The sequence below is a fragment of the Siphateles boraxobius genome, unplaced genomic scaffold (assembly GCF_051911475.1).
Source record: "Siphateles boraxobius isolate OS27281-9 unplaced genomic scaffold, OSU_SipBor_1 22, whole genome shotgun sequence".
Classification (NCBI taxonomy): domain Eukaryota; kingdom Metazoa; phylum Chordata; class Actinopteri; order Cypriniformes; family Leuciscidae; genus Siphateles; species Siphateles boraxobius.
In genome coordinates this window covers 26906214-26932227 of record NW_027508833.1, presented here as the reverse complement: position 1 = coordinate 26932227, position 26014 = coordinate 26906214, and the positions used below count along the sequence as shown (strand labels likewise).

The 26014-nt window shown below is 39.2% G+C and overlaps 2 protein-coding genes across 5 annotated transcripts in view; one reads left to right on the top strand and one right to left on the bottom strand.

Annotated features, from left to right (window-relative positions):
* The window catches only part of pla2g4f.1 (phospholipase A2, group IVF, tandem duplicate 1), a 29143-nt gene extending 20641 nt beyond the window's left edge, over positions 1 to 8502 (bottom strand). Inside the window, exon 1 of the mRNA XM_077239392.1 lies at positions 8419 to 8502. The gene's annotated coding sequence lies outside the window, so the exon portion shown is untranslated. The remainder of the gene's footprint in view (positions 1 to 8418) is intronic.
* A 226-nt stretch (positions 8503 to 8728) lies between these two features.
* vax1 (ventral anterior homeobox 1) lies at positions 8729 to 23816 on the top strand. Of its 4 annotated transcripts, none has more exons than XM_077239390.1 (8): positions 8729 to 8745; positions 11510 to 11567; positions 11661 to 11759; positions 13527 to 14299; positions 14451 to 14476; positions 15869 to 16122; positions 18392 to 18579; positions 21074 to 23816. In XM_077239390.1, the coding sequence occupies exons 6-8, from the start codon at positions 15906 to 15908 to the stop codon at positions 21617 to 21619; spliced, it is 951 nt and encodes a 316-aa protein (XP_077095505.1). In that variant the 5' UTR covers positions 8729 to 8745; positions 11510 to 11567; positions 11661 to 11759; positions 13527 to 14299; positions 14451 to 14476; positions 15869 to 15905; the 3' UTR covers positions 21620 to 23816. The 4 variants fall into 4 exon arrangements, with proteins under 4 accessions (XP_077095505.1, XP_077095502.1, XP_077095504.1 ...); XM_077239387.1 differs by having other exon boundaries at positions 14451 to 14661; positions 15232 to 16122; XM_077239389.1 differs by lacking the exon at positions 14451 to 14476 and having other exon boundaries at positions 15237 to 16122.
* The last annotated feature ends 2198 nt before the right edge of the window (positions 23817 to 26014 follow it).

Here is a 26014-nt window from a genome sequence, read left to right as displayed (position 1 = left end):
ATTCTAGAAGAAATTTTCAGATGGCACTTAGAGGCTTTTGCATCTGAACTCTTCATATATATAATAAAATGACATTGCATAACCCATAGAGATCGCACTGTCCGAGAGTTTGGGAATATTCACACATAACATACATGTATATGTATATACACATAAAACATGATATCCGAGTTTTAAAATCAAACATTTTAAAAGAAAACGATACATCACGGTTGTTTAAACCAATCAACATTAAGCTGTGTCGTCAGCAAGTCGTTTCCCATCATGCTTTTGATCAGCGCAGTCGGTGGAGAGCAACTGCGCGCGACTGCAGAATCCGACACGTGTGCCTTGCACTCGCGAGATCTTTTTGACACACGTCAGCATGACATCAGAGCAAGGCGGGCCGCACTCGGATACATTTCTAACCGGCATGCATTACGCGCTGATCACCGGTGATCGGTTCTGCGCAGATTTTGCTCGTCTCAAACAAGCCTATTCATTGGATTCCTCCGTCCTCATTTTCTTTCCTTGCGTCCATCCCTCGCATCCTACAGGGGGTGGAGCTGAGACGCGAGGAAAGGAAACGAGGATGCACAAATAAGAAATCAGAAGCACCCTCTGAGTTAAGTGCGCGCACCACAATTATAAAAAAGCCAGTATCAATGGAGCGCAGATATTAGGAGTCACCATGGTAACAGCGCCACACAAAAAGAGGTCTGCATATTTCTCATCTATGATTTCTCACCAGCAGTACGCAAACATTTTTTTTAAGCAACAGGGCAGTAGCGGCGATCGAGAGAGTTAGTTTGGGAGAAAATAGTTGCTCGAGTCAATGCGTAAGTTTATATTTTAATTACTGTTATACAGTGTTGGGTGTAATTACCAAGTAATCTAAATAGGCCTACTGTAATTTAATTAAATGGATTACTCTTAATTCTTCTGTAATATAAAGTAAAATATGATGTCATTGCATTAAATACTGCATAGACTATAGAACAATTCTGTATAAAACAATAGTGGATTTAACATAACATTTTTAAAGGTATATTTTTAATGTAACCTTCTCTCTCTACACACTTTGGTGAATTCAAGAATAAATCATGCAATTGTATATTTTTAATTTGAAAGCATTAAAAGTGCAGTTTATTGTCTCTTTTTATATTGTCCCAGTAGTTGAGATTGATATGGCATTTATAAAAGTAATTAGTAATAAGCAGGGCTGGACTGGGACAGAAAATCGGCCCAGGCATTTTGGCCCAGACTGGCCCACTACATATGATCATAAACACCACCCATCTTTGCACACCCTTGAATATGTTCAACTCCTATTCATTGAAACCACTAATGGCATGTAATGAGTGAGTAGGAACGAGTGAGAGTTAACAGATGAAATAAGTACAAAATTGTAATTTATTAATACAATTGAACTATACTCCGCAGTTATGCATAAAAAAACAAGATATAAGCTGCATTGGCATAGCAATACCAGTGTTTCCCACAGGATCTTTTGTGTGCATTTTAATGTTAAATTCATCAATCTGGTGCACTTTGAGAGTTAAAAATTAAAAGCTCCAACCTATTTTTAGTGTGCAAATTAAACAAAGAAGAGAAAAAAACCTCTTTTAGTATAAAACTATATTTACTATATTACACTACTACATAATAATAGTTATAATTTATCTCAAGACAGTAGCCTAATAGCCATATATTGTTAAACAAATGCACTGAAAAATAAAGAAAACTTTCATAATTAGTTTTGTACTAATTTATAAACTCGAAAGAGATAAGCACATGATCTTTTATTTTGACGGAAACTGCATCAAGCTTTTATTTTGGCGGAAAACATGGATACAAACGCGTCTCATTAAACTTCTAGTAAATTGCTGTAATCGTCAACAATGCAGATGTGGAAATAATGCATAACTAGGTAATGGGTTCCTACACTCATAGCCAAAGTGTTTTAAAAAGTAGTTCTGCTTACCACAGACTCTACACTTTCTCATCTCTCTCTCCTGATCCTCCTCACTATCCTCCTCATCAGCCACTGGAGAGACTATAGTCTCTCAGACTATAGACAGATACACACTTGACACTGCTCGCTCACTCAAAGCAAAAAGGGGGAGGTGTTTGAAGATGTGATTGGGCCAGCCCAGTGTCAATCAAGAAAACAACCAATGGGCCGCTGATCTACGTGTTTCATGGGTCGGTCTGTCATTGGAAAAAAATATGATTTTTTTTTTTGACCAATGCATTACATCGGCACTAACCCAGCGCCGTCAATTAAACAAAACAAAACGAATGGGCTGCCGATGTACGAGTTTTATGGGCCGTAAAAAAAAAAGAGAAAAAAAAGAGATGTATCGGCCCAAAAAGCACGTCGACCCACCGGGCATTTGCCCGGTATGCCAGATTACCAGTCCAGCCCTGGTAATAAGTGTCATGATCCTGGTTTTTTCTCTCATTCCCACTCTCACATTACGCTATTTCCTCATTATCTCACACACCCCCTCGTTATCCTCTTTTTTTTTCCTCCTCAGCTGTTACTCGTTCACTAGTTGGAGCTCTCGCCCCTCTTCACCTGAATCCTTTTCTCTTGATTAGCGTCTCTATTTCTCCCCCCTCTCTGCTCAAGTTAATGACCTCACGCTACAGCTTCACCGGATTCGCCATGATCCTCCTGTTTCTCACGGTTCGCAGGCTCCCTCTGAACCTTGCGTCAATAATCCTCCCTGCTATTCCGGTGAACCGACTCAATGTCGGTAATTTTTGACTCAATGCGAGGTTGTGTTCTCTCTCCAGCCCTCTACATATTCCAGGGATTCCACTTGTGTGGCATTCGTCATTTCTCTCCTCTCCGGGAGGGCTCGCGAATGGGCAACAGCAGTTTGGGAGTCGGATGCCGAATATGTAAGGCATTTCCCTAATTTTAAGGAGGAGATGATCAGGGTGTTCAACCGTTCTGTTTATGGTGAGGAAGCCTCTCGCCTTCTCTCTTCACTGCGCCAGGGTAAGCGCTCAGTAGCTGACTTTTCCATAGAGTTCCGTACCTTGGCCACTACCTGCGGCTGGAGCTTTCTCGAGGGGCTTAATGCTCAAGTCAAGGATGAGATACTGGAAAGAGAGGTACCGACTCGCCTCGACCCCCTCATTGAGCTCGCCATACGGGTTGAGAAACGCTTCGACCTCCGCCGTAGGGCTCGTGGAATGGAATCTGCTCTTCTCTCTTCGGCACCAGCTGTCTCGCCCTCTTCTCCCTCTGTTACCTCTGGCTCAGAACCCATGCAGCTGGGTGGTATCCGTATTACACAGACGGAACGAGAACGAAGAATTGTAAATCGTCTCTGTCTCTACTGTGCCTCCGCCGCCCACTTCGTCTCGTCATGTCCATTAAAAGCCAGGGCTCGCCAGTGAGGGGAGGGCTACTGGCGAGCGCGATTTCTCTGGACTCTCCACCTATCTCCTGTACCACCTTTGAGGTTCACCTTCGCTGGCCAGGTTCCTCTGTTCTCTGCAGGGCGCTCATTGACTCGGGCGCGGAGGGAAACTTCGTTGGTGAGAGGTGGGCGCGTGAACAGGGTATTCCCCTGAAGGGGTTAGACGAATCCACTCCCCTTTTTGCTCTTGATGGAAGTTCTCTCCCGAGGGTCAGACGAGAGACTTCTCCTTTGACTCTCACGGTCTCTGGTAACCACCATGAGACCATTTCCTTTTTGATTTTTCGTTCCCCTTATTACCCTTTAGTCTTAGGCCATCCTTGGCTTATTAAACACAATCCCCAGATTAATTGGGTGGAGGGTTCTGTTGTGTCGTGGAATGTTTCGTGTCATGTTGAGTGTCTAACCTCTGCTCTTCCTCCTGTCTCCTCTGTCTCTGTGTTGCAGGAAGAGCCGGGTGATTTGTCAGACGTTCCGAAGGAATATCACGGTCTTTGGATGGTTTTTAGTCGATCATGGGTGGCCTCTCTCCCTCCTCACCCTCCATATGACTGTAGCATTGACCTCCTCCCCGGTACCACGCCTCCTCGCGGACGTTTGTATTCTCTGTCAGCGCCAGAACGTGAAGCACTAGAGAAGTATTTGTCTGAATGCTTAAATGCTGGTACCATAGTTGCCTACACGTCCCCTGCCGGCGCTGGGTTTTTCTTTGTAAAGAAAAAGGATGTGACGTTGCGCCCATTCATTGATTATCGTGGTTTGAATGACATAACCATAAAGAATTGTTATCCTTTACCGCTTATGTCTTCGGCCTTTGAGATTTTACAGGGAGCCAAGATCTTTACTAAACTCGATCTCCGTAACGCTTATCACCTTATCCGTATTAAGCAAGGGGATGAATGGAAAACTGCGTTCAATACTCCCCTTGGGCACTTTGAATATCACGTTCTTCCGTTCGGGTTGGTCAACGCTCCCGCAGTTTTTCAAGCATTGGTCAATGTTGTCCTTCGGGACATGCTTAATGTTTTCGTTTTCGTTTACCTCGATGACATTCTCATTTTTTCGGCCTCTCTCCAGGTGCACGTTCAGCACGTTCGTCGTGTCCTTCAGCGTCTTCTCGAGAATAAATTGTTCGTTAAGGCAGAGAAGTGTAAGTTCCACGCCCAATCGATTTCCTTTCTGGGTTCGGTAATCTCGTCAGAGGGGGTGATTATGGACCCTGACAAGGTGAAAGCAGTCACTGATTGGCCTGTTCCAGATTCTCGAAGTGCTCTTCAGCGTTTTCTCGGTTTCGCCAATTTTTATCGTCGTTTTATTTGTAACTTCAGTCAGATTGTCACTCCCTTGACTTCGTTAACTTCTTCCAAGTGTCGTTTTCTATGGTCCGAGTCCGCCCAGAACGCTTTCGATCATCTGAAGTCCTTGTTCACTTCTGCTCCAATCCTGTTATTCCCTGACGTTTCCAGGCAATTTATCGTCGAGGTGGACGCGTCCGAATTGGGTGTCGGAGCCGTTCTCTCCCAGCGCTCACCCTTCGATAATAAGGTCCATCCCTGCGCGTTTTTTTCACACAAGTTGTCTCCCTCCGAGCGCAACTATGATGTGGGAAACCGCAAGCTACTTGCTATTCGTCTTGCCCTTGAGGAATGGCGTCAGTGGTTGGAGGGTGCGTCTTTTCCGTTTGTCGTGTGGACTGACCACAAGAATATCGAATTTATTCGGTCGGCTAAGAGGCTTAATGCTCGTCAGGCGCGTTGGGCTTTATTTTTTTACCCGTTTCGACTTTACGATTTCCTATCGCCCTGGAACAAAGAATGTTAAGCCAGACGCATTGTCACGTCTTTTTGGTCCCTCGTCCTTTATAGCCTCCTTTGTGTTTTCAGTCCGGGGCTGGTTCGTTTGTCTAAGTTCCTGTTTCTTGTTCCTAGTGTTTTTGCCTTGTTAGTATTGTTCTGGTTTTTCCCCCCACGTGGGAGTTTTGTTTGTACTTTGTATTTTGTTTAGCTTGTTAATTAAAATCTTACCTTTTGTTTTCCTGCAATTGAGTCCTCGTTTATGTTTCCTGATTATCACGTGACACTCTTACCTCCATGACAATAAGTAGACAAATACTTTCTAGAGATAGTAATTATTAAATTAATCTAATAACACTGTTGAAGATGTCATAGTTAGTAATTAATAACTATTTTAGAGTAACTAAATTCAAGCTAATTTTAATTTTCATGTAGGTGCAATCCTGCAGGCATTAAAAGAACGTGGCAGCAGCTGAAAATGAAATATAAAAACATAATTCAATCAGGTAAGGCTTGAGCATATCATGGATGTAGGCTACCTGACTTTAAAAACATTTGACGTATTAAATAACTAAATAGCATCCAGTGTCTTGCAGTGCAGCCGCATTTTTGACATAGGTCTAATTAACACAATTAAATGTTCATTCTCATTTGACTTCTCAGCCACCAGAAAGAAGGAAGAGGCTCGCAAAGATGGAGATGGAGAGATGGAGATGCAGAGGAGATGGAGATGCAGAGGAGATGGAGAGGAGATGGAGATGCAGAGGAGATGGAGATGCAGAGGAGATGGAGATGCAGAGGAGATGGAGATGCAGAGGAGATGGAGATGCAGAGGAGATGGAGATGCAGAGGAGATGGAGATGCAGAGATGGAGATGCAGAGGAGATGGAGATGGAGATGCAGAGGAGATGGAGATGCAGAGGAGATGGAGATGGAGATGCAGAGGAGAGGGAGATGCAGAGATGGAGATGCAGAGGAAATGGAGAGGAGATGGAGATGCAGAGGAGATGCAGAGGAGATGGAGATGCAGAGGAGATGGAGATGCAGAGATGGAGATGCAGAGGAGATGGAGATGCAGAGATGGAGATGCAGAGGAGATGGAGAGGAGATGAAGATGCGGAGATGGAGATGCAGAGGAGATGGAGATGCAGAGATGGCGATGCGGAGATGGAGAAGCAGAGGAGATTGAGATGCAGAGATCGAGATGCAGAGATGGAGATGGAGATGCAGAGATGGAGATGCAGAGGAGATGGAGATGCAGAGGAGATGGAGATGCAGAGGAGATGGAGATGCAGAGATGGAGATGCAGAGGAGATGGAGATGCAGAGGAGATGGAGATGGAGATGCAGAGGAGATGGAGATGGAGATGGAGATGCAGAGGAGATGGAGATGGCCCTGAGCCTGAATGCTGGAAGGCAAATGGCTGAATTCCTGGAGGGACTTCATCAGAGCCAGTCACTCCCGAAGATTCAAGTGCCTTCATTAAATGTAAGAGGTCTACATATGTGTTATTTTTTATATAGGCTGTTTTTGATATTTCCATATATTTTTCTTTGGGTTGGGTTTTTTGTTGCTCCCAACAGATTCTGATGGTCATATCTGTCTTTTGGAACCTCCTGTCCCAACAGAACCCCAGACAGTTGTAAGTAGCCTACTCAATACACCAGAAATTATGACAAATAGTATTATAAAATGTGCTCAACCAAATGCTCATCTTCACAGGACGATGGAGATGGGGTCTACACATCAAACAATCTACACATTCACATTTCTTCACATTATTTATCTGGAGTAGCCTATAGAATCTATGTTTATATCTAAGTATAAACGGATATTCTTATCTCTCCCCCGTCCCCAGAGTGTGGAAGAACAGCAGGAGGAAGGTCCATCAACTTCTGGTGCACAGATGTACAGTTCAGTGATTTTGAGTAAATGCCACAGTTTAATTCTGTAGAATTTGTTTAGAACTACATGATGTAACTCTAATCTACTGTATTTTCAGTTGCCAGTTAAGTTATATAGACTTCATCTTATTAAAAAAATTGGGGGGAAAAACAGCAATGAATAAATATACTGAAAGAATGAATGAAGTGTTTAAACACAGCTTCCTCTTTAAAAAAGGGGAGGAGATCGAAATAAACTCTGGGTTTACGGAAGTAAACCTGCTCCCGACCAGGTTAGGTTCACAGAGTAAGTTACCATGGTAACTGACTCTGAGTATAAGTTACCTCTCTTTCAGAAACGGGCTTGACTTACCCTGCTTTCTCAGGTTTGATTTACCTACCATTCTGAAACAGAAAACCCAGAGTTTCCTCATTTCAGGGTTAACATATTCAGAGTTTTCACTTAACCTCCTTTCTGAAAAGGCCCCTGGTTCGTTGTCATATGTAGGCTATGTTGTATGTCTGAAGTGAAGTGTAATTTTTTTTATTAATAAAAGCCTTTATTTCTTCTGCGTTTGAGTCCTTGCCTCATCTCCTCAACCCTAAACCATGTCAATATCAGTGCATCTAAAATTACAAAACAATTATTTGTCAACCACACATAATGGCCTACATGTTTTCTACAATGTCAGATTAGATATATGATCCTGTTATTTTGGTGTCAATTTACATATATTTATTAGGCTACCATAAAAACACAGATTTGAACCTCATAATCATCCACAAAGTGTTGAGAACGTTTTCTCTGCAACTGCCTCATTGCATGACCACTGATCTGTAGCCAGTAGACACAGTTACACACTACAAAACACTGGTTTGTTTGACTGTATGAGGACATTGACTTACAAAAATTGTATGAGGTTAATGGTTATTTTTACGATTTTCCCCGATTTATAAGCATTACTAGTGAGGATACATTAATTGTTATCACAAGGTGTTTATTATGATATTTCACTTTATGAATTGGCCCTCACAATGTCCTGTACACATAGGCTTAACGTTACTGTAAACCGACTATTTATTTTCAATTCAATTAAATTTGTTAATCCCAATATACTGACCAAAACAATAGTTTGTTGGCTCTTTTTTTGTGCGAGCGTTTCATAAACATTTAAATTTAGCTGACAAGCCAAACGGCTAATAGACTGACAGGCTCCTGGATCACTGAATCTTTTTTTACTGGGCGAAAAGATTTTAAGGGACTTTAAGGGATGTGATACTACAATAAATATTTTATTTTAGTGATAATAAAAGAAAAATACTTACACTAAGAAATAGTCACCCGTGGAAAAAGTGTAAAGTAGCCTCGTCAGTCGTCACTAACATGTGATGTCGTTAAACCACCAGAAGATGGCGTCAGTCGCTAAACCATAGGAGACTGTGAGGAAGCGTCGCTTTGCCCCCAAACAGTTTGGAAACACAGTGGCTAATGTGATGATGGTCTGTTTACATTTTACACCGATTTGTAAACCAGTTTTATCACATATGTATTCCTCATCTGGCTACATTTAATTTCTAGATACTTTTCAGGGCTATCCAGTCAGTGGCTCAATTAACCAATCTCTGGAGGGAAATGGCCGGACGCTACCCATGGTATGTGTTCCCAGTTTTTGCTTACGTGCATAGCTAGAAGAAATATTAGAAAACACCTGAGATAAGTGTATGTGCAGTAAATGTTTTTTGACCAGACTTTGCATTTAACGTAGGCCTAAATAAAAAAATTGCACAGAGATTCACATAGCCTACATATCCCCTCCTCCCCAAATGCCGACCTCACCTGCAACATTCCTGTGCATTATATTCCACAACGTGCCGCATTAATTTACACTCAGACTCATAGCGCTGCTGTAACAGATTGAAGTCTTCAGCATGCTCCTATAAGTAGAGCTTTGTGGATGAAATCCTGAAACCAATCTAAAGTGGGACACTGGAGGGGGAAGGGAAGTCTTTATCCTAAAAAGCCTAAATTCTGCATGACATTTTATAACTGCACATTGTTCCACTGGGAACAATATTTCTGCAATTTCTCAGGTTAAAATTATTTTATTTAAAAGATGATGCATTTATCAGTGCAAACATCATGGTTGATATCCTTTGTGTGAGAGAAAAGAAAATAATTAAATGTTTGTAATAATGTTTACAGTTTCTTTTAAACGATTAAATTGTTTTTCTTTCATATTTTTTCTAAGACTGCATAGCTTTGGTGTGCTTTTTGAATTCTCTATGAACTTTTAATCACTTTTTAATTTTACAGGACGCGTTTGCCTTTGTTAAAGCTTCCACTGAACATAAAGGAAAACCAAAAACATGAACAAATTCCGCATCTCTTTGCAGCCCAGCTCATTTAATTGAAATTGGAGTGATTGTCTGAGATTATGTCTCAAAGATGAGAGTGATGGCTATAAACACCCCTCCTTCTCCACCTGTAATGGCTCTGAACCCGACATCAGACTTTAACAAAATGTACTCTGATGAGAAACCTTAGCCCGTGTACTTACAGACACACACACACACACACACACACACATAAACACGCCTGTGTAGCCTACTTACACACACACACACACACACACACACACACGTAAACGCGCCTGTGTAGCCTACTTACACACACACACACACACACACACACACACACACACACACACACACACACACACACACACACACACACACACACACACACGTAAACAATCCTATTTAAACGCACACAGACTCCAGGTCAGACAGGTTTCTGCTGGTATTGTGTGGTTTATTATGATTTGAAGATGGTCCCTACACTGTTTTGAACAGGAGAACAAATGGTGAGAGATATTGATTTGTTAAATCTGAAAGAGAGGCTTTACTTTAGGTAACATGATGGAAGAGAAAGAGAAGAAAACATTGGCCACATGCTCTCCAGAACAATTATCTGAAAATCACTTGTTTAAAAACAGTCAGGTCTTTTTCTAATCCTTGCGAATATATATATATATATATATATAAAAAAACCTCTGATGATTTTAAGCTGTTGCATGTAAGTATATGTGACATGCCTGAATACCAGACGTCAAATAATTATTTAGTTGATAGTCAGCCACTAAAGCATATTTTATTAAATATATTATTTTTGTAGCATATATACGATTCTGTTGAGGTGAGCCAGATATTGTATGCTGTTTAATATAATTTATATAAATATTTACAATTTTATATATAATTACGTAATCAATCAATGCGAATTAAATGTGAGTGAATGTTGATTTTAATATGTATTACCTCTGCTCCTCTGATTATGCTGCATGTACTAGACACAAACAAACACCTCTATTCAGTTAATTTATTAGAATTCGCTTTCACCATTCTGTCTTTTTGCGGAAAGTAAAATTTCCTTTTATGTGCTCATAAATCATGCAGCAATGCCGTATTATTAGAGCGTGGATTTATTAGACATTGCATTGGTCATGCACCTCCTGAACTTTCTTACTTAGACTAGACAGAAGCTGCTGCCTATCCCCCCAACACAAACAACAATAAACCTTTGTGCAAGAGGATGAGCTTTTCAAAATATCATTTCAGATCAACCCCTCTCTGATAGTAGCGTGGTATGTTTTGAAACCATTCCCAGGTTTTGTCTCTACTTGCCTCCATGCACATTTGACGTGTTGTAGATGGCAGAAAGAGGTACGGGGAACATTAGCAGAATAAAGGTGCTAGCGATACAGAAGAGAGCCTGCTTAGCTCTACTAATGAGCTATTAAGAGCAAGATAGGGCTCAAGTCTCTCCCCCCTCAACCTCTTTTACAGCCAAAACACACTTTGTCTAGTAATGGGTGTATCAGCAGAGTAAGAATGCACGGGTGTTAGTTGGAAGTGGCAGGTGGAATCTGCTATTGATGTATGTTTTACCCTATTACAGTAATATATTTTAAGGTTTATTCATTGCTGAAACAGGGGAATAGATTTAGTTTAATATGAATAGTACCTAGACTTTTGTGCCTTTATTTTTAATTTAGCTCATGTATTTAACTGGATTAAGAACACTGACCAGTCACAGATTTGTGATGTAGTTTTACAAACTAATTAGTTATTAGAGAAGCATATCACTACCATATCAGTTTAAAGGTCAATATTAGAGATTTTTGTCATTTTATTTATATTTATATTTAGTTGTGCATGCTTATTTTAATTTGCTCTCTTAAAGTACACATTCTTAACACTGATGATTTAATAACACTGTTAAATGCCATACTTTTTATACTGTATATATTAAATTATGATGCCTAAATTCACTTGCAGCATTTAAAATTAGTTTTTAAAAATTGTATGGTTTTTTTTATATATATAATTCTGCAATGTTATGAATGTTCAATTATAGGAGTCTGAATAGTTCCAGATATTCATAATGTCACCCACAGAGACATTTTATGAAACGGGTATTCTATATTTAAAATGAAAGTAGTGATCATAGTTCTGGCTTTTTGCCAACCTTCTTATGCATGCCTGTTTTGTTTCTCCATAATCCACAGGAGGTTTTTAAAATCTTGGAGTTCTGATAGCTGTGTAACCCAAATGCTGCATTGCCTAGACTCAAAGGACCTGCTCAAAATGTGTTTTCCCATCTTCAGGTATTGTCATGTCATGCCTTGTTTCTTATTTATCTATTGATATGTCTCACCATCTGTCTTTTTGTCTCTATCTATGTGTTTTTCCGCACATCTCCCCCTTTGTCCCCCTTCTCTTTGGACGCTGAAGTGTTTTGTTGTCTCTAAATAAATGAGGTGGGTGAGTTTTGCCATTCTGACACTGGGCTTTACTTACCATCTGATGGGAGACTTTACCGGCAGTGACACAATAGAGACAAATAGAGGAAGGGGAAAAGGCACTCATATTGTCCTAGGATCCTCACAGCTAATTCATTAAGGAAATATCTGAATAACCTTCACACAGAAATGTAAAATAAAAAAAAACATGATGAAAGCCCAAAAATGTCATATCGAAAATATTAGCATTTCACAATGTTATGACTGCTTTTGTTAATGACAGAAATGTCTAAACTGAAGGTCAGGTCTTGTATGTAGTTTGACTTCAGATAATGCTTCCCTTATACCACATACTTTAAATACTTATAATTTATAACTATCAAAAGGATGTTTAGTAATTTGCATGACTACAGGGTCAAACATTTTCTGACATGTTGCTAGGTGCAGTGGACTCTGCACATGCTCATGCTAAGAATTGATGGCTCTCTACTAGATTTGAGTCCGATCCCATTCTCAGGAGTACACTCTACTATAAGCCTTTGTCATATATTGTCTGCCCAGCATCTAGTTATTGGACCAGCATAGAAGTTGTGTTGTTTAGCCATGTTGGAAACTTGTATATAAGCGATTCTTGGTTAAGCAAGTTGAAAAGCCTACCCCTAACATATACCTACTAATACTTCAAAGGGTTAGTTCACCCAAAAATGAAAATTCTGTCATTAAATACTCTCCCTTGTGTCGTTGTGTCATTCATCTTCAGAACACAAATGAAGATTGAAGATCTTTTTAAGGAAATCTGAGAGATTTCTGTCTCTCCATTGACAGTCTACGCAACTACCACTTTGATGATTCAAAACATTCATAAAGAGATCATAAAACTAATCCATGTGAATTGAGCTTGTATATTGAACAGATTGAATTCAGGCTTTTATTCACATATAAACTATAATCAACACACAGTTGTTGTAAACTGAAACTCAAACCTGTTCGCTTGACATGCGAGAACCAATGAGGTTCATTTTTGTGTTACGCAGCACGTATGAGCTTCTGTTTATGTTTGCTGATCAATGTTTATATGTGAATAAAAGCCTAAAATTAAATATGTTCATCATATAAAGCGATCGCGTCTCTTCAGAAATTTCCAGAATTTGGAATAAACCGTTCATTTCATATGGTTTAGTTTTAATAAAATACAAGAACCATTAATATGGTTCTTTCTCATGACCAAATAGAGAGCGAGAGAGATTATCCTTCTGTTCATAAAACGTTCCAGGCTTAAAGGAGATACTGTATACCCACCTAGTTAAGATGGAGAGGATCTCAAGCTGACTAGCTGAATACGTTATAGTAGCTTTACCAGTTAATAGACACAGTACTTCCTTGAAAATAAATTTCAGCACAGCGCTACAAAAATCCAAATGAAATGACCCTTAATGCTTTACAATGAACTCCATTTGAGAGCTACATATTTATATACATATAGAGCAACAATTTATCTGTTGCGTATAAATACGCTATCTCCACAGCACTTTTACAATTAAAATCCCTCAGTACTCGCCATCTCCAAAACGCCAAGCCAATGTTGATTCTTGTTTTATTACGAGCTCTGTCACGTTCTCTGTTTGCCAGCAGACTCTCCTCTGTTCGAGTTTTTTTTAAAACAGGAGATTCTCCGGAGGTTTGAGATTTAGCCTGCTCCATGTCAACTTTTCTCACTGGTTGTGACAACTAACCTATGCCTCTCCCACATCATACATGTGTCAAAGAAGCTAGAGCAACTTTTCTCTATTTACGGATATGATGAGACACGCACGGCTGAGTGATGTACAGTTTGTACACAATTTTCTGTGGTAACCGTCCTGCCCAGTTTAAAATATAAACACTTAGAATAGGCTTACCAAAGTGAATCATGGTAAGACAAAAACACATTTTGGAAGAAGGATGCAATGGTCCATTATTACATTTTGTTAATTTTAAACCAGAAAAAATCATAATATTTTAAGGGTTGATATTCTTAACTTAAGGGAACATATTTGTTCCTTAAGGCTTGACTTTTGTAACTTAAGGATACATGTTAGTAACTTTAGGGATGATTTTAGTAACTTAAGAATACAAATTAGTATCTCAAGGGTTGATATCCATAACGCAAGGCTTTATATTAGTATCTTATGGGTTAATATTCGTACCTTAAATAACATATTAGTACTTTAAGGGTTGATTTTATAAACCTGCATTCCAAACTTAAAATTTGTTGTTCTTTTCAACAGGTATTACACAGTACCGACAGTTTTAAAAGGCAACAGATATTTGAAGATGCCTCTGTACCAAAACAGTTTCGTGTCCTACGGTCTCCGTCCAGGACATCTTCATCTTTTGTTGACCTGGAACGTCTCGGATCACAGCTGGTACGTGTCCCACCAAACTCTTTTTCCCAAGCTCGGCGTAGAATTGCCCCTCTGCCCCTGCAGCCCCTTTTCGTAGCCTCCTCTTACCTTTTCTTTAAACAATCCCTCCCTCTCATCTTTTCTTTAAACAACCTTTCCCTCTCTCCAACAGGCTGCCCCACACACTCGCTAAATGAAGTTAGTCCAGCACCCCCCTCCCCATCCTCTTCTGCTCCCTAGCAGACACACTCACAGAATTGTTTGTTAATAGTCCAATTAGATAATTGCCATCTTTCACTCCTTTTGCTCTCCGTTTCCCATAAAGGACTGAATGGTTTCGGGAGGGGGGAGTTCAACATGAAGAGGGCCTCTGGCCCTGCAAGGTGACAAGAAGGGTCCGAGCCTGTTCCATGCTCACAACCATTGGCTTGAATTGAATCATTGTAGCCTAATCAATGGTCTTATTGGATTACAGACCACTGCTGTTCCCCCAGATATTGTTGCTTTGACAATGAAAATAGGCGAGACTGAGTGGGTGGGTGTGTAGTGGTGTGGAAGGAGTGGGAGTGGGAGAGGGGAGGAGGAGGGGGCCGCTTTGGATTTTAGCGTTGGTATCTCGTACAGGTTGAGTTTTTTAGCGGTGCTTCAGCAGGTTTCTTTTAGGGTATAAGGGGGCTGAGTGATCGTAGCATACGGTTGGGGTTTGTATTTGAGGTGCTGGATAACTCTGGGTGGTTGTTGCGCACTGTCCTCGGCTTGACAGAGTTCCCTTGTGTTCATCTCCTTTCTTTTGTGAATCCGTGTTCATTACCACTACAGATTCCGAGCGAAGTGGATTCCATTTTTTTTTCGTATTTCAGGTCTCTCCGCCTCCCTCATTCTTTTTCTCTCTCTCTCTCTTTGCTCTCCACCGATCTTTCCCTCTCTCTCTTTTCGCTCTTTGCTTGTATTAGCTCAGAGGGTGCAGTGTGTGTTATCGGGCCGTTATCCGGGGGAGATTCACAGCCTGCACGTAAAGTTAGCCCGACCGAACTACAGCCTGAGAGCAGAGGAACAACCAGTGCCGGGGCATCGAGGAATGAAGTGGAACTTTTCTGGTGGTCCTTTGGCTCCGTAATTGTGCATGGTGGCGATTCGAGGCGAATCATCTCCCTTGATCCTGTGTGAACGAGGGCGGAGAGGGGGGTCGGAGTGAGTGGACCCCTCTATCAGGACAATGTGTATTTCCCAAACAGTTTAGAGTATTCATGAGGTTACGCAAATGTGGAGGCAGCAAAATTACCGTAATCAATCGAAGCGGCGAGCATGCGTCCGTCCACAGCTCTGATTACCCGGAGATCAGCCTGATGTGAATGTTACAAGGAGAGGAGCTGTTAAATTGCTGTTGAATTTGGGTGAGAAGTCTATGATCATTGGGCAAGTGAGTCTGCACAGAGATAATAGGGCAGATCAGTGGACTGGGCAAGTGCTGGTGGCACATTAGCTATCTGACTCCAACTCCAAGCTGCTGTTTTACAGAAAGACCAAACCTATATTACCCAGAATAAGCAGTGTGTGTCCAAACCCGAGCAGTTATTTCTTCCCAACAAGGAGAAAAAGGAGAAATCTTCACAGAGGATAAGCGACTATGGAAGTCCGCTACAGCCAAGACTCGGAGTCCGGAATGCTGCTGAAGAATGGACTAAAAGAGGGGAAAGAGGGAAAGGATTCTCAGGGGAACATTTCAAAAACATTCCTGAAGGACCAGCAGGAGTCCTTCTCTCCATCCGGACCAGTGGAAAACTGCGAAAAGAGCCGGACGAGCTCAGGAGATCCTGACTACTGCCGAAGGATTCTAGTTCGAGGTAAGTTTAAAAACACTCATTTGGAGCTTTCAATACATTCTGCACTTGAGAAAAAAAAAAACAAGAAATCGACTTAACTTTTATTTTTGCTTTTAGTGCTAGTTCTTCTGTGTCGCTGGTTTTGTTTTCTTCCATGAGTGAGAATGTATAGATTTGAGCGTTCACAAGTGTAATTTGATGTACGCTGAATTGAGAACAGGGAAAAATGTGTTCTGTATTATAGAAAAAGAATTATGCTTGTTATTTTATCAGCTGTTATAGTGTGTCTCATAGCTCAATGATAATTTTTTTCCGCTGCCTTTTAGTTGCAAATATTTGCAAATGCTATTTAGAGTCATTTCAACTGTATATTACCATTATAGACATAAACACTAAAATTAATAGAATAATTATCAAAGCTGGAAAATACTTTTGCAAGGGTATTATGATTGACAAAGCTTTATTTGTTTAAAGTACATTTTCTGTGATTATGAGGTTTAAGGATACATTTAGTCATTTTTATATATAAGGGATAATTTAACTTTTTATTTACACAACTGATTATGTTGATTATCATTTTTAGATGATCTTATGATGTCTGCTTTTTATATATTTATGACCTTCAATGCTTTTTGTCCTTCATTGGAAAAATTTCTAAGGTATCGGAATGGAGATCTGAATGTCAGAATTTTTTTCTTTTTTCTTTCAGAAACAATGTGATTGAGATTGTGGAGCATGCAAAACAATTTATTTATAAATTGAAAATGTTTCACATTAAGTTTTCAGAAGAGCTATTATAATGTTTTTTGCGATCAGTTGGCTAAAAACTGTTTGTCAATTTGTGTCAAATTACTAACATAGTTGTGAAGCCCCTCCTGCTACTGTCAGCTGATTGTAAAATTCTGGAGAGCAATCAGCTCCATTAATTTATTTAGGTTGTGAAGCTAAATCTAGGTCAGTCTCAGAGGCCTGTTGAAATATGAGGAAATTAACCTTATGAAATGATTGTGTCATTTCTTCAGTCACAATTCAGCAGCCAATACAATAATAGTTCAGTATCTGGATTTTAATAATTTTGTAGACCAGTGTGTGTATATATGTGTGTGTGTGTGTGTGTGTGTGTGTGTGTGTGTGTGTGTGTGTGTGTGTGTGTGTGTGTGTGTGTGTGTGTGTGTGTGTGTGTGTATGTTTTAATGATTTTGAAGTTGTCACAAAGCTTATCTTATTTTAAAAGGAATGTATTTATTGATAATAAAAAAAAATTATAAGCATGCTGGTGCATGGTTCTCCGACATTATTAACAAAAAAGAAAAAAGAGTGTTGATTTTAAATATAAAAAACCAGCTAACGTGTTTGGTGTATGTTTTTAAATATTTTATTTTTTTAGTTTTCAAATCACACATTTCTCTTCCTCTTTTCTTTTACTTTATTAATTTTATTACAAAAAGTTATTAGTAATCCTTTAATCTGTCCTGAGAGAAAAATTTGAAATATTTATAACTTAAATGTGACAGACAGAAAAATCAAAAAAAGTTTGATTTGATAGATTTTCGTGTATTTGTGATTTATGCAACTTATTAGCTTTTTATTTTACACAACACTATTTTAATACATAATAAGTTGTTAGTATTTAAAAGCACTGAGCATTTTTTTATTATTAAAATAATAAGTACTAGTCGGCTTTTGTTTAGCATTTATATGCCACAACCTACAAAAACATGACGGTCTTTGGGGAAAAAAAGGTTTTCTTGATTAAAACGCCAAGTTTTGTACAGTTTAATCTGTTTTGCATCACTATCTATATTAATTTCTCAAAAAAGTTACACTTTTAGCATGTTTTTATTATATAATGATTTCTGCTAATTGTATGTACAAATATTTCATTGATAATTTGGTAACCGTTTACAATAAGGTATAATTTGTTAACATTTGTTAACTACATTAGTTAACATGAGCTAACAATGAACAATACTTCTACAGCATTTATTGATCGTAGATGTTTATTTCAACATTTAATACATTTTTGAAATCAAAAGTTGTATTTGTTAACCTTAGTTAATGCACTGTGAACTAACATGAACAAACAATAAACAACTCTATTTTTATTAACTAACATTAATTTAGATTAATTAATTAAGATTAATAAATGTTGTAAGAAATATATAGTTCACTGTTAGTTCATGTTAGATAATACATTAACTAATGTTAACAAATGAGACCTTATTGTAAAGTGTTATCTTATAGCAGGTATACTGTAATTTGCTGAAAACATTTTCCCCTTGACATTTAGATGCCAAAGGTTCGATTAGAGAGATTATTCTCCCCAAGGGTTTGGATCTAGACCGACCAAAGCGTACTAGGACCTCGTTCACAGCAGAACAGCTGTACAGACTGGAGATGGAGTTCCAGCGGTGCCAGTATGTTGTGGGAAGAGAACGAACCGAACTTGCCCGACAACTTAACCTGTCTGAAACTCAGGTACACACTCAAATACACATATCGATACACACAAATACAATTACAAATACACAAAACAATCAATTATGAAGACCACTGAAAAACAAGTCAAACTCAAAAATAATCAGAAACATGTATCACACACATTCAGCTCTCCCAGAAATATTTATCCTTGTGACACGTCTGACGCATTTGATGTGTAAAAATGCATTTTTGATTCTCTGTACCATCTTAAAAGACACAGCTACCTGGTAACAATTTGTTCATACTATATGATTTTGATCTTTATTTTATTTGTATTTTGATCATCCTCTGGCATCCCTTCAGGGCACCTAAAACATCATTGGTCCGATCGCATCTTCCTGACATTTTCCTGGATAATTCCCTCTTGCAATAGTTTGATGGTTTGTTAGTGGTATACAGGGCCGCTTTTCAAAAATAAGCCCAGCGATGCATTTGCAGCACATGCTTTGCGCAGGGGTCAGCAAGAGGTCACAAGCTTGAGATTACATGACTGAACTGTACATGCACTCTCTCTCTCTCTCTCTCCCTGCTTCTCTGACCTTTTTTATCCCTCTCTCTCTCTCTCTCTCTCTCTCTCTCTCTCTCTCTCTCTCTCTCTCTATCTATCTATCTATCTATCTATCTCTCTCTCTCTCTCTCTCTCTCTCTCTCTCTCTCTCTCTCTCTCTCTCTCTCTCTCTCTCTCTCTCTCTCTCTCTCTCTCTCTCTCTCTCTCTCTCTCTCTCTCTCTCTCTCTCTCTCTGCGTGTCTCCCTGGATAATCTGCAGTGCGGGGAAACTATGACTTCAGTAGTAAGGCTAATTTTGGAGCCCACGTTTTTTATTTGTTTATTCATCAGTGAACGTTCATTATACCACATGCTTGCATGACCAATTACTGCATTTATTAAAATGAAATCATATAGCTGATTTTTTCTATTTTAGCAAATTCAAATAATTTTTTCTCAATTATTCAATCATATGTCGTTACTATTGATCGGGCCTCCCCTAATTAAACTCCCTGAACACCTGCAAACCGACAAAGCTGTCTCAATGTTCCTAATTCTGTTGGCCATTTGAACTGTGTCACATTCTATCACATCATCACCCCTCTAACGACTTTAAAATTCTTCTGCTCTCCTGTGGGGCAAAATTACGACATTTGAAGCCCCGAGGCAGATCAGTGGTGCTAACACAGGGAGCACAATAGAGTTAGCTTCACTAATGCCCTCTCTAATGCCCCGTGCTGCAGTGCAGTTCAAATCCATGCCTTGATTACATTAAAGCTTCCCGTGTCTCTTCTTGGCCGCCTGATGAGGACGGTGAAGTGCTCCTTAATGACGACATCATGAAATTAACATTGTGTTCAGAGACGCGAAATGTTCTGTGGAAAGATCAAACAAGGAAAGTCATCCATTTGTGTTCCAGCAATGCATTTTTTATTTCTCAAAGACAAAAACAAGAATGAGAGAGAAAATATAGTTTTTTTAGAACTGCTGGTAATTCAATGTTTTCCTTGACCTTCTGGTTCATTTTATCAACAAAATATTGTGAGATTAAACAGATACAAATGACAAATGTACATGTTTGAAATTTATAGACTATGGGTTTAATCTGATAACTCAATAATTAGCGTGTCATTACAACAGTGATGAAACTGTTAAGGTATGTACTTATGTAAGTAACAGCTTTGTTAAACTGAGCTGCATATTTTTTCTTTAATAATTTTGCACGAAACATTTAAATAATATGACCGCCATTGTGATGCCTTTAATGTGACAGTTAAACTGTGTGACACAATTCTGAGATGTTAGTCATTCTTCATTGTTCTTATTTCTCTAAATCTATCGATCACTTGAAGTACAGTGAATATGAAGCGGACCTCCTTTTCTCTATAGAAAATAAATATATATTGTGACTTTGTTTTGCTATTGGAGCTTGAGCTAAACATGTATTATCTGGAAATTGCCATTCCTCTTTCTTTGTAAACCTAAATGAAATGGATACGATACAATTATGTGGTTCAAAACAGTATTGATCCATCCATCCTTGCAAAAGGAGCTTGTGTTGTGCTGTTTTTCAAAAGAAAAGCACACATTTTTTTTCATTAAATAAGTCTTCATCAAAACTTACATTTACCTTTTTTATTTCAAAATAAGTTTCACTTACACTATTCATTTTAATTTTAGCTTTACATCCACAGGACACTTTTGCCTTTTTTACAGTGTTTTTACTTTTTTACTGCTCCAAAATTGAATCAGATTTACCTTAGACTTATATAATCTAATCACATTTTACCTTATTTAGTTTCTATAAATAGACTTTTACATACCAATAATCATGGTATGTAAAAAATCAAAGAATTGTTTTACTTTTTTGTCTTTATATTTTATATTTGTAATCAATTCTAAGTAGCATTATAGTGGTATTATGCAAGATCACACAATTTACCTTATTAATTTGTTTGTTGTGTTCTATTTTAAGCTGATTTCTCTCTTTCCGTCCTTCGGCAGGTGAAGGTTTGGTTCCAGAATCGGCGCACTAAGCAGAAGAAGGATCAGGGGAAGGATTCAGAGCTGCGTTCTGTGGTCTCTGAGACAGCTGCCACATGCAGTGTCCTCCGTCTCCTGGAGCAGGGCCGGCTCCTCACTCCCCCTGGCCTGCCAGGGTTGCTGCCCCACTGCGGGAGCTCGTCACTAAGCTCAGCCCTGCGTGGGCCGTCTCTGGGCATCACCGCTAATGGAGGCTCTTCCAGCAGTAGCAGCAGCGCGGCTAGCTCAGGCACAGCCGGGGGGAGCCCGCCGCTGCCAGCGGTGACCAGTTCGGGGACAGTCACGGGGCTGCAGGGATCTCCGCCTGCCCACGGGCTGTTTAGCTTTCCTATGCCCTCTCTACTTGGGTCGGTCGCCTCACGCATCTCCTCCACCCCGCTCGGCATGGCCGGATCCCTCGCAGGGAACTTGCAGGAACTTTCTGCCCGCTACCTGAGCTCCTCCGCCTTTGAGCCCTACTCGCGGACCAATGGCAAAGAAGTGCTAGACAAGAAAGTTTTGGAATGATCACTAGGGGTTTCTTTTTGTCTTTGTTGTTGTTGTTGTTTTGAAATTTAGTTTGAGCTCTGATTATCTCTCTTTTTTTATTAACTTTTACCCCTTTTGTCCCATCAGTGCTGTTGTATTTTTAATCTTGTAGTTTTTTTTTTCTCATGTCATCAACCTGCACACTTGATTCCTCAGAACTGTAAAAAGGTGGATTTTCAGAGCTTTTTGCACTAAATCGAAGTTTCTCCAAATTTGACACAAACGAGAGCTTGAGGAGGGAATGTAGCAAGAGATTATGGAGGGGAAGAGAGATAAAAATGCTTTCTGAGGCAATATTTTCGGGGCACTTTTTTCCCGTTCACCTTTTTTGGAGCTGGACAGTTGTATTCAGATTAAAAACTAATCTGAAAACTGCTGGGTATTAAATCAGCAGTACAGAACATAGACCCCCTGATAAAAACTGAACTCATGGCAACATTGCTCATGTTTTCAGTTTGAAGAGCGATCTAAATGTGATTTTTACATAGTTGCGTTTGCCAAGCCTCAATTAATGAAATATATATATTATATCGGAATTCATTTTCGAAAGGTTAGCATACAATACAGTCATACTGTGGCTTTATATACACAGTTCGCTTACAGAGGTCATGAATTTGCTGTACCAAGCTATAAGATCGGATGTCTATACCATTTTGTATTCGTTTGGTTAAAGATGTTCTGACTAAATCGAAGGAAAACGCTGTCAGACCGTTAAATAGTCCAATAGTTCTGTGTTGTTCTCTAAATGGTTTCTGTGAGGGTGCTCCCCAAAACGAGTTTTGAAGGCAGTCCCAGTTTGTGAGTTTGTATGTCTTAAATATGCAGTTTTTCTCCTCTGTGTGTGTGTGTGCTGGTACTAAAGTTGTAGTCCTGGTTTCCATGTGTAGGTGCTTGTTTAATTGAAAACCTAAAGAGAAAATTTTAAATGTCATTGCCTGGGATAAAGCTCCTGAGTATCGACAAGACCCTCGCATTATTGGACTAGACGATTTGCCGTGAGCAGAAACCCCTGTACCAATGCGGCAAAGTTTTCAAGAAGAATTCGACGCCCTTTCTATTATCAGACCTGAAACGAGGCAGATCTCTGATGGACGAACAGGGTACGATTACTGTAGTATAAAAGCAAGAAGATTGAATAACTAAAATTGTTATTTTATTGTAAATTATTCACGTCTGTAATAAATAGATCATTAGTATATCTGTAAATAATGAAAGAATGAATGTATGTGGGGGCGGTGTTTCTGGCTGAACAGCCAATCAAAGCTCGGGTGGTGTTGTTGTTAAATATCTTGAAGTTTGTGAACCGTGGTATGAGTGTGGATATATATTATATATAACTAAAAAGTCAAAACAAAACAAATCTCTTCAGTCTTTCATTCCATCTTTCTTAGCTGTGTAAATTCTAAATGATGTGATGGTTTCTTCATGTGGTGTTCTCAGCATCAGTGTAAATCATCCAAGGTCACTTAACCCCTGCCAGTTCTGTCACAGCGCTGGCTGACATTGTGTGCTGTGGTGATGTTTGAGGGACATACAGGAGTTCAGCCTTGCATGAATGAATGTGTCTGGACATCCTGGAATTACTCTTAATATATTCTACCTGATTTCATTTGGACAGAAATATCTCCCAGAGTTACTCCTTGATTTGGTTTTGGACATAGAAACAATCGTACAAACACAATAGGAAGACGTTTATGGGAAATCTACTGGTCCAACTGTGATATCACAGGAAGGAAATAATCAAAGTGTTCAATTTCAAAGGTTGGAAATCTGAAATATCTAGTATTTTTGCATTTCTTTACAACACAATTAAGACTTTTAAATATGGATGATGAGTGAGACAGTGATTTTAAATGAGAAAAGTGAGATGAGGTGAATTTAATAATTTATTGAGGGGTGGGATGGAAGGTAGACCAGACACCTCTGTTTTTCAAAGAAGAAAAAAGAAAAATCTGTCCTTGTAATTGGATGAACATTATGATGTTGTTGCATTTCATAAAAGGGACAGACTATTGAAAAGACGTTGGGATACACAGAGTAGGGAGAGTGCATTTTTTATTTGTAAAATTTTTTTGTAAATGTATGCTTGAGCAAAGTCTGAAGGTTGTAGAATGGCAATGACTAGCCAAACAAAAGCAGAACTTCTCAGTGCAGATGAAGTTTTGCAATACTGAGTTCCTCAAGGGCAAATAAACACAATAAATCTGCATTTGAAAAGCAGGATATTAGTTTTAAAAATGATTTGTTAATTATAACATTTGATTCATTATTTTAAGTGTCACCAAATTTTTTTCAATGATGATTTCTGGCAGATATGACGGGGTTAAATCATCATTGAAAATCTTTATATCTGCCAGAAATCATCATAAGCCGTTCACACTGAAAATCTTTCATTTAAAAATAAATAAAAATTTGGTTAATATTTATTCTAAATAACTTTTGTTTAATTTATTTTATTTGGCATTACTTTGTTTTGCTACAAGTTGAAAAGAAATAAGTTTAATATCTCTTTGATTACATGCCATTTTAGCTTTCAGGTTTGAGCTATCACATGTTTGTGTGCGTGTTTATATGTGTGCACTGATTGGAGGCTTCTAACTAAAGGCCTTTGTCACTTTGCTACTCGGAGTGTTTTGCAGTCTTTGCCCTTCTGAGTCTTGGGAATCTTCCTTAAAAAAAACACAACGGTCTTGGCCTCCTCTCCCCCTCGCTCTATTTCTCCTCCCTCACAGCCCAATTAGGCTGAAGGTCGAGCTGCATTGTGGTTGGGGGTGAGGGAACGGGTGGAGACGATGGGGGAGAGTGTGAAAGAGAGGGAAGGGGGGATTGTGTGAGACCACCAACACGTTCCCCGCGTCACATGACTAGCCCTTAAACACCGGCCTATGGTGGGAGGAAAGGCAGCATCCTGTGGGTGTTTTGTGCTCTTTGTGCGTCCCTCACTTCCTCTTTTATTTGTGCTTACATATGGTGATCAGAGCGTAAACGCACGCTGTGAAAGAACCTTGTACAAGAGTAGAGTGGACTCGTGACCCCGATGGTCCTGGAGAGCGTTAAATCCTGTCATGGCTTTCCCGGCCTTTCCCTGAAGTGTCATACATGCTGACAGGCTTTTCCAACTAAATGATCCAATAAACCAATCAGGGGATTTTGAAAAGCTGAGCAGCTACACGCTGGTACCTTTGGCACATAGACTTGCCTGGGCCCTTAAAGGTCTTATCTTATGCTGACTGACAATTAGTTTAAAAAATGCAAAAGAAAACACGTTTAGATATCTATCTCCTGATGATGTATAATTCACATTCTGAAGCAGAATCAGAGGCAAATAATAGTTACAAATAATAATAAAGGGTTTTGAGCTTTGAAACTGGTTTTACAAAAGTAAAACTTTCCTTGAATTGGATTTCATGAAACATTCAAATTGACCCTATAGTTTTTAATGCAAATGTCTTGTCTTGTTTTGAAATGAAAGAAAAAATACTTCATCAACACACTCCGCCTCTGAAACAAATTTCCAATTTGCTGACATCATTGAGTCCTTTATTTTTCAACCCACCACTTTTCACGATTCAGTCAATTATAGTTTACACAAAACATGAAAATTGAACTAAAACTTTAACAATAAAATCAAGTTCCATCCTCGAAGCATCCTTCTCGCTCAGAAATGCTTCATATTTTATAAATAAAATGGGCTGTGAATGTAGTTTTGTGTTAACGTTAAGCAATCTAATCATTTACTGATGGACTGCCTACAGATGCATATGGCGGTTTATGACAGAAACCTGCTGACTAGGTGGCATATCACTAAGCCTATTAGTACATATCTGACACAGCAGAAGTCTCCAAACGATAATAATCAGTGATGCCAGTGATGGCCCCTGCTGTGGTAGATTAAATACAGATGTTGTCATCAAATCTCACAGGTTTCAAACAACAATCACGCAGGTGGTATAAACACCATTAATCGCCACATTAGAATCAACAAGCATCTCATTGAGGCATTGGAGAGCCAAATCGGTTTGTTTGGCCCGTGTGAGTGGCACTACTCCAAAATAGCCCATTTCATAATGTTTTCGCATTGTTGTGTAATATTTAATGCAATTAAAAATAACTTGTTTTTTAACAATAGCACAATTGTCTACTAGCAGAGGATTTGTTTCCCACAGCGTTTCGATTCAATTTGCGTTTGCATGGAACAAGGTCGCTTGAAACGAACAATAATAAATACATCAACAATCCAACCTCCCTCCACCTGGATCAAACCGCACCACAAAGCCTTGATGTTTTTTTTTTTTTTTTGTGGACGGATTGTGAAACAGATTATGTATTTTAAGCGAGGGCACGACTCCAGTGGGTGGGTACACTTCAGGGGCA

What these genes read in the sequence shown, in the direction of transcription:
- vax1 (XM_077239389.1), top strand. Translation starts at nt 15,906, where the DNA reads ATGGAAGTCCGCTACAGCCAAGACTCGGAGTCCGGAATGCTGCTGAAG. An exon ending in CCGAAGGATTCTAGTTCGAG is followed by an intron (nt 16,123 to 18,391) that starts GTAAGTTTAAAA and finishes CTTGACATTTAG; the next exon opens with ATGCCAAAGGTTCGATTAGA. An exon ending in TTAACCTGTCTGAAACTCAG is followed by an intron (nt 18,580 to 21,073) that starts GTACACACTCAA and finishes GTCCTTCGGCAG; the next exon opens with GTGAAGGTTTGGTTCCAGAA.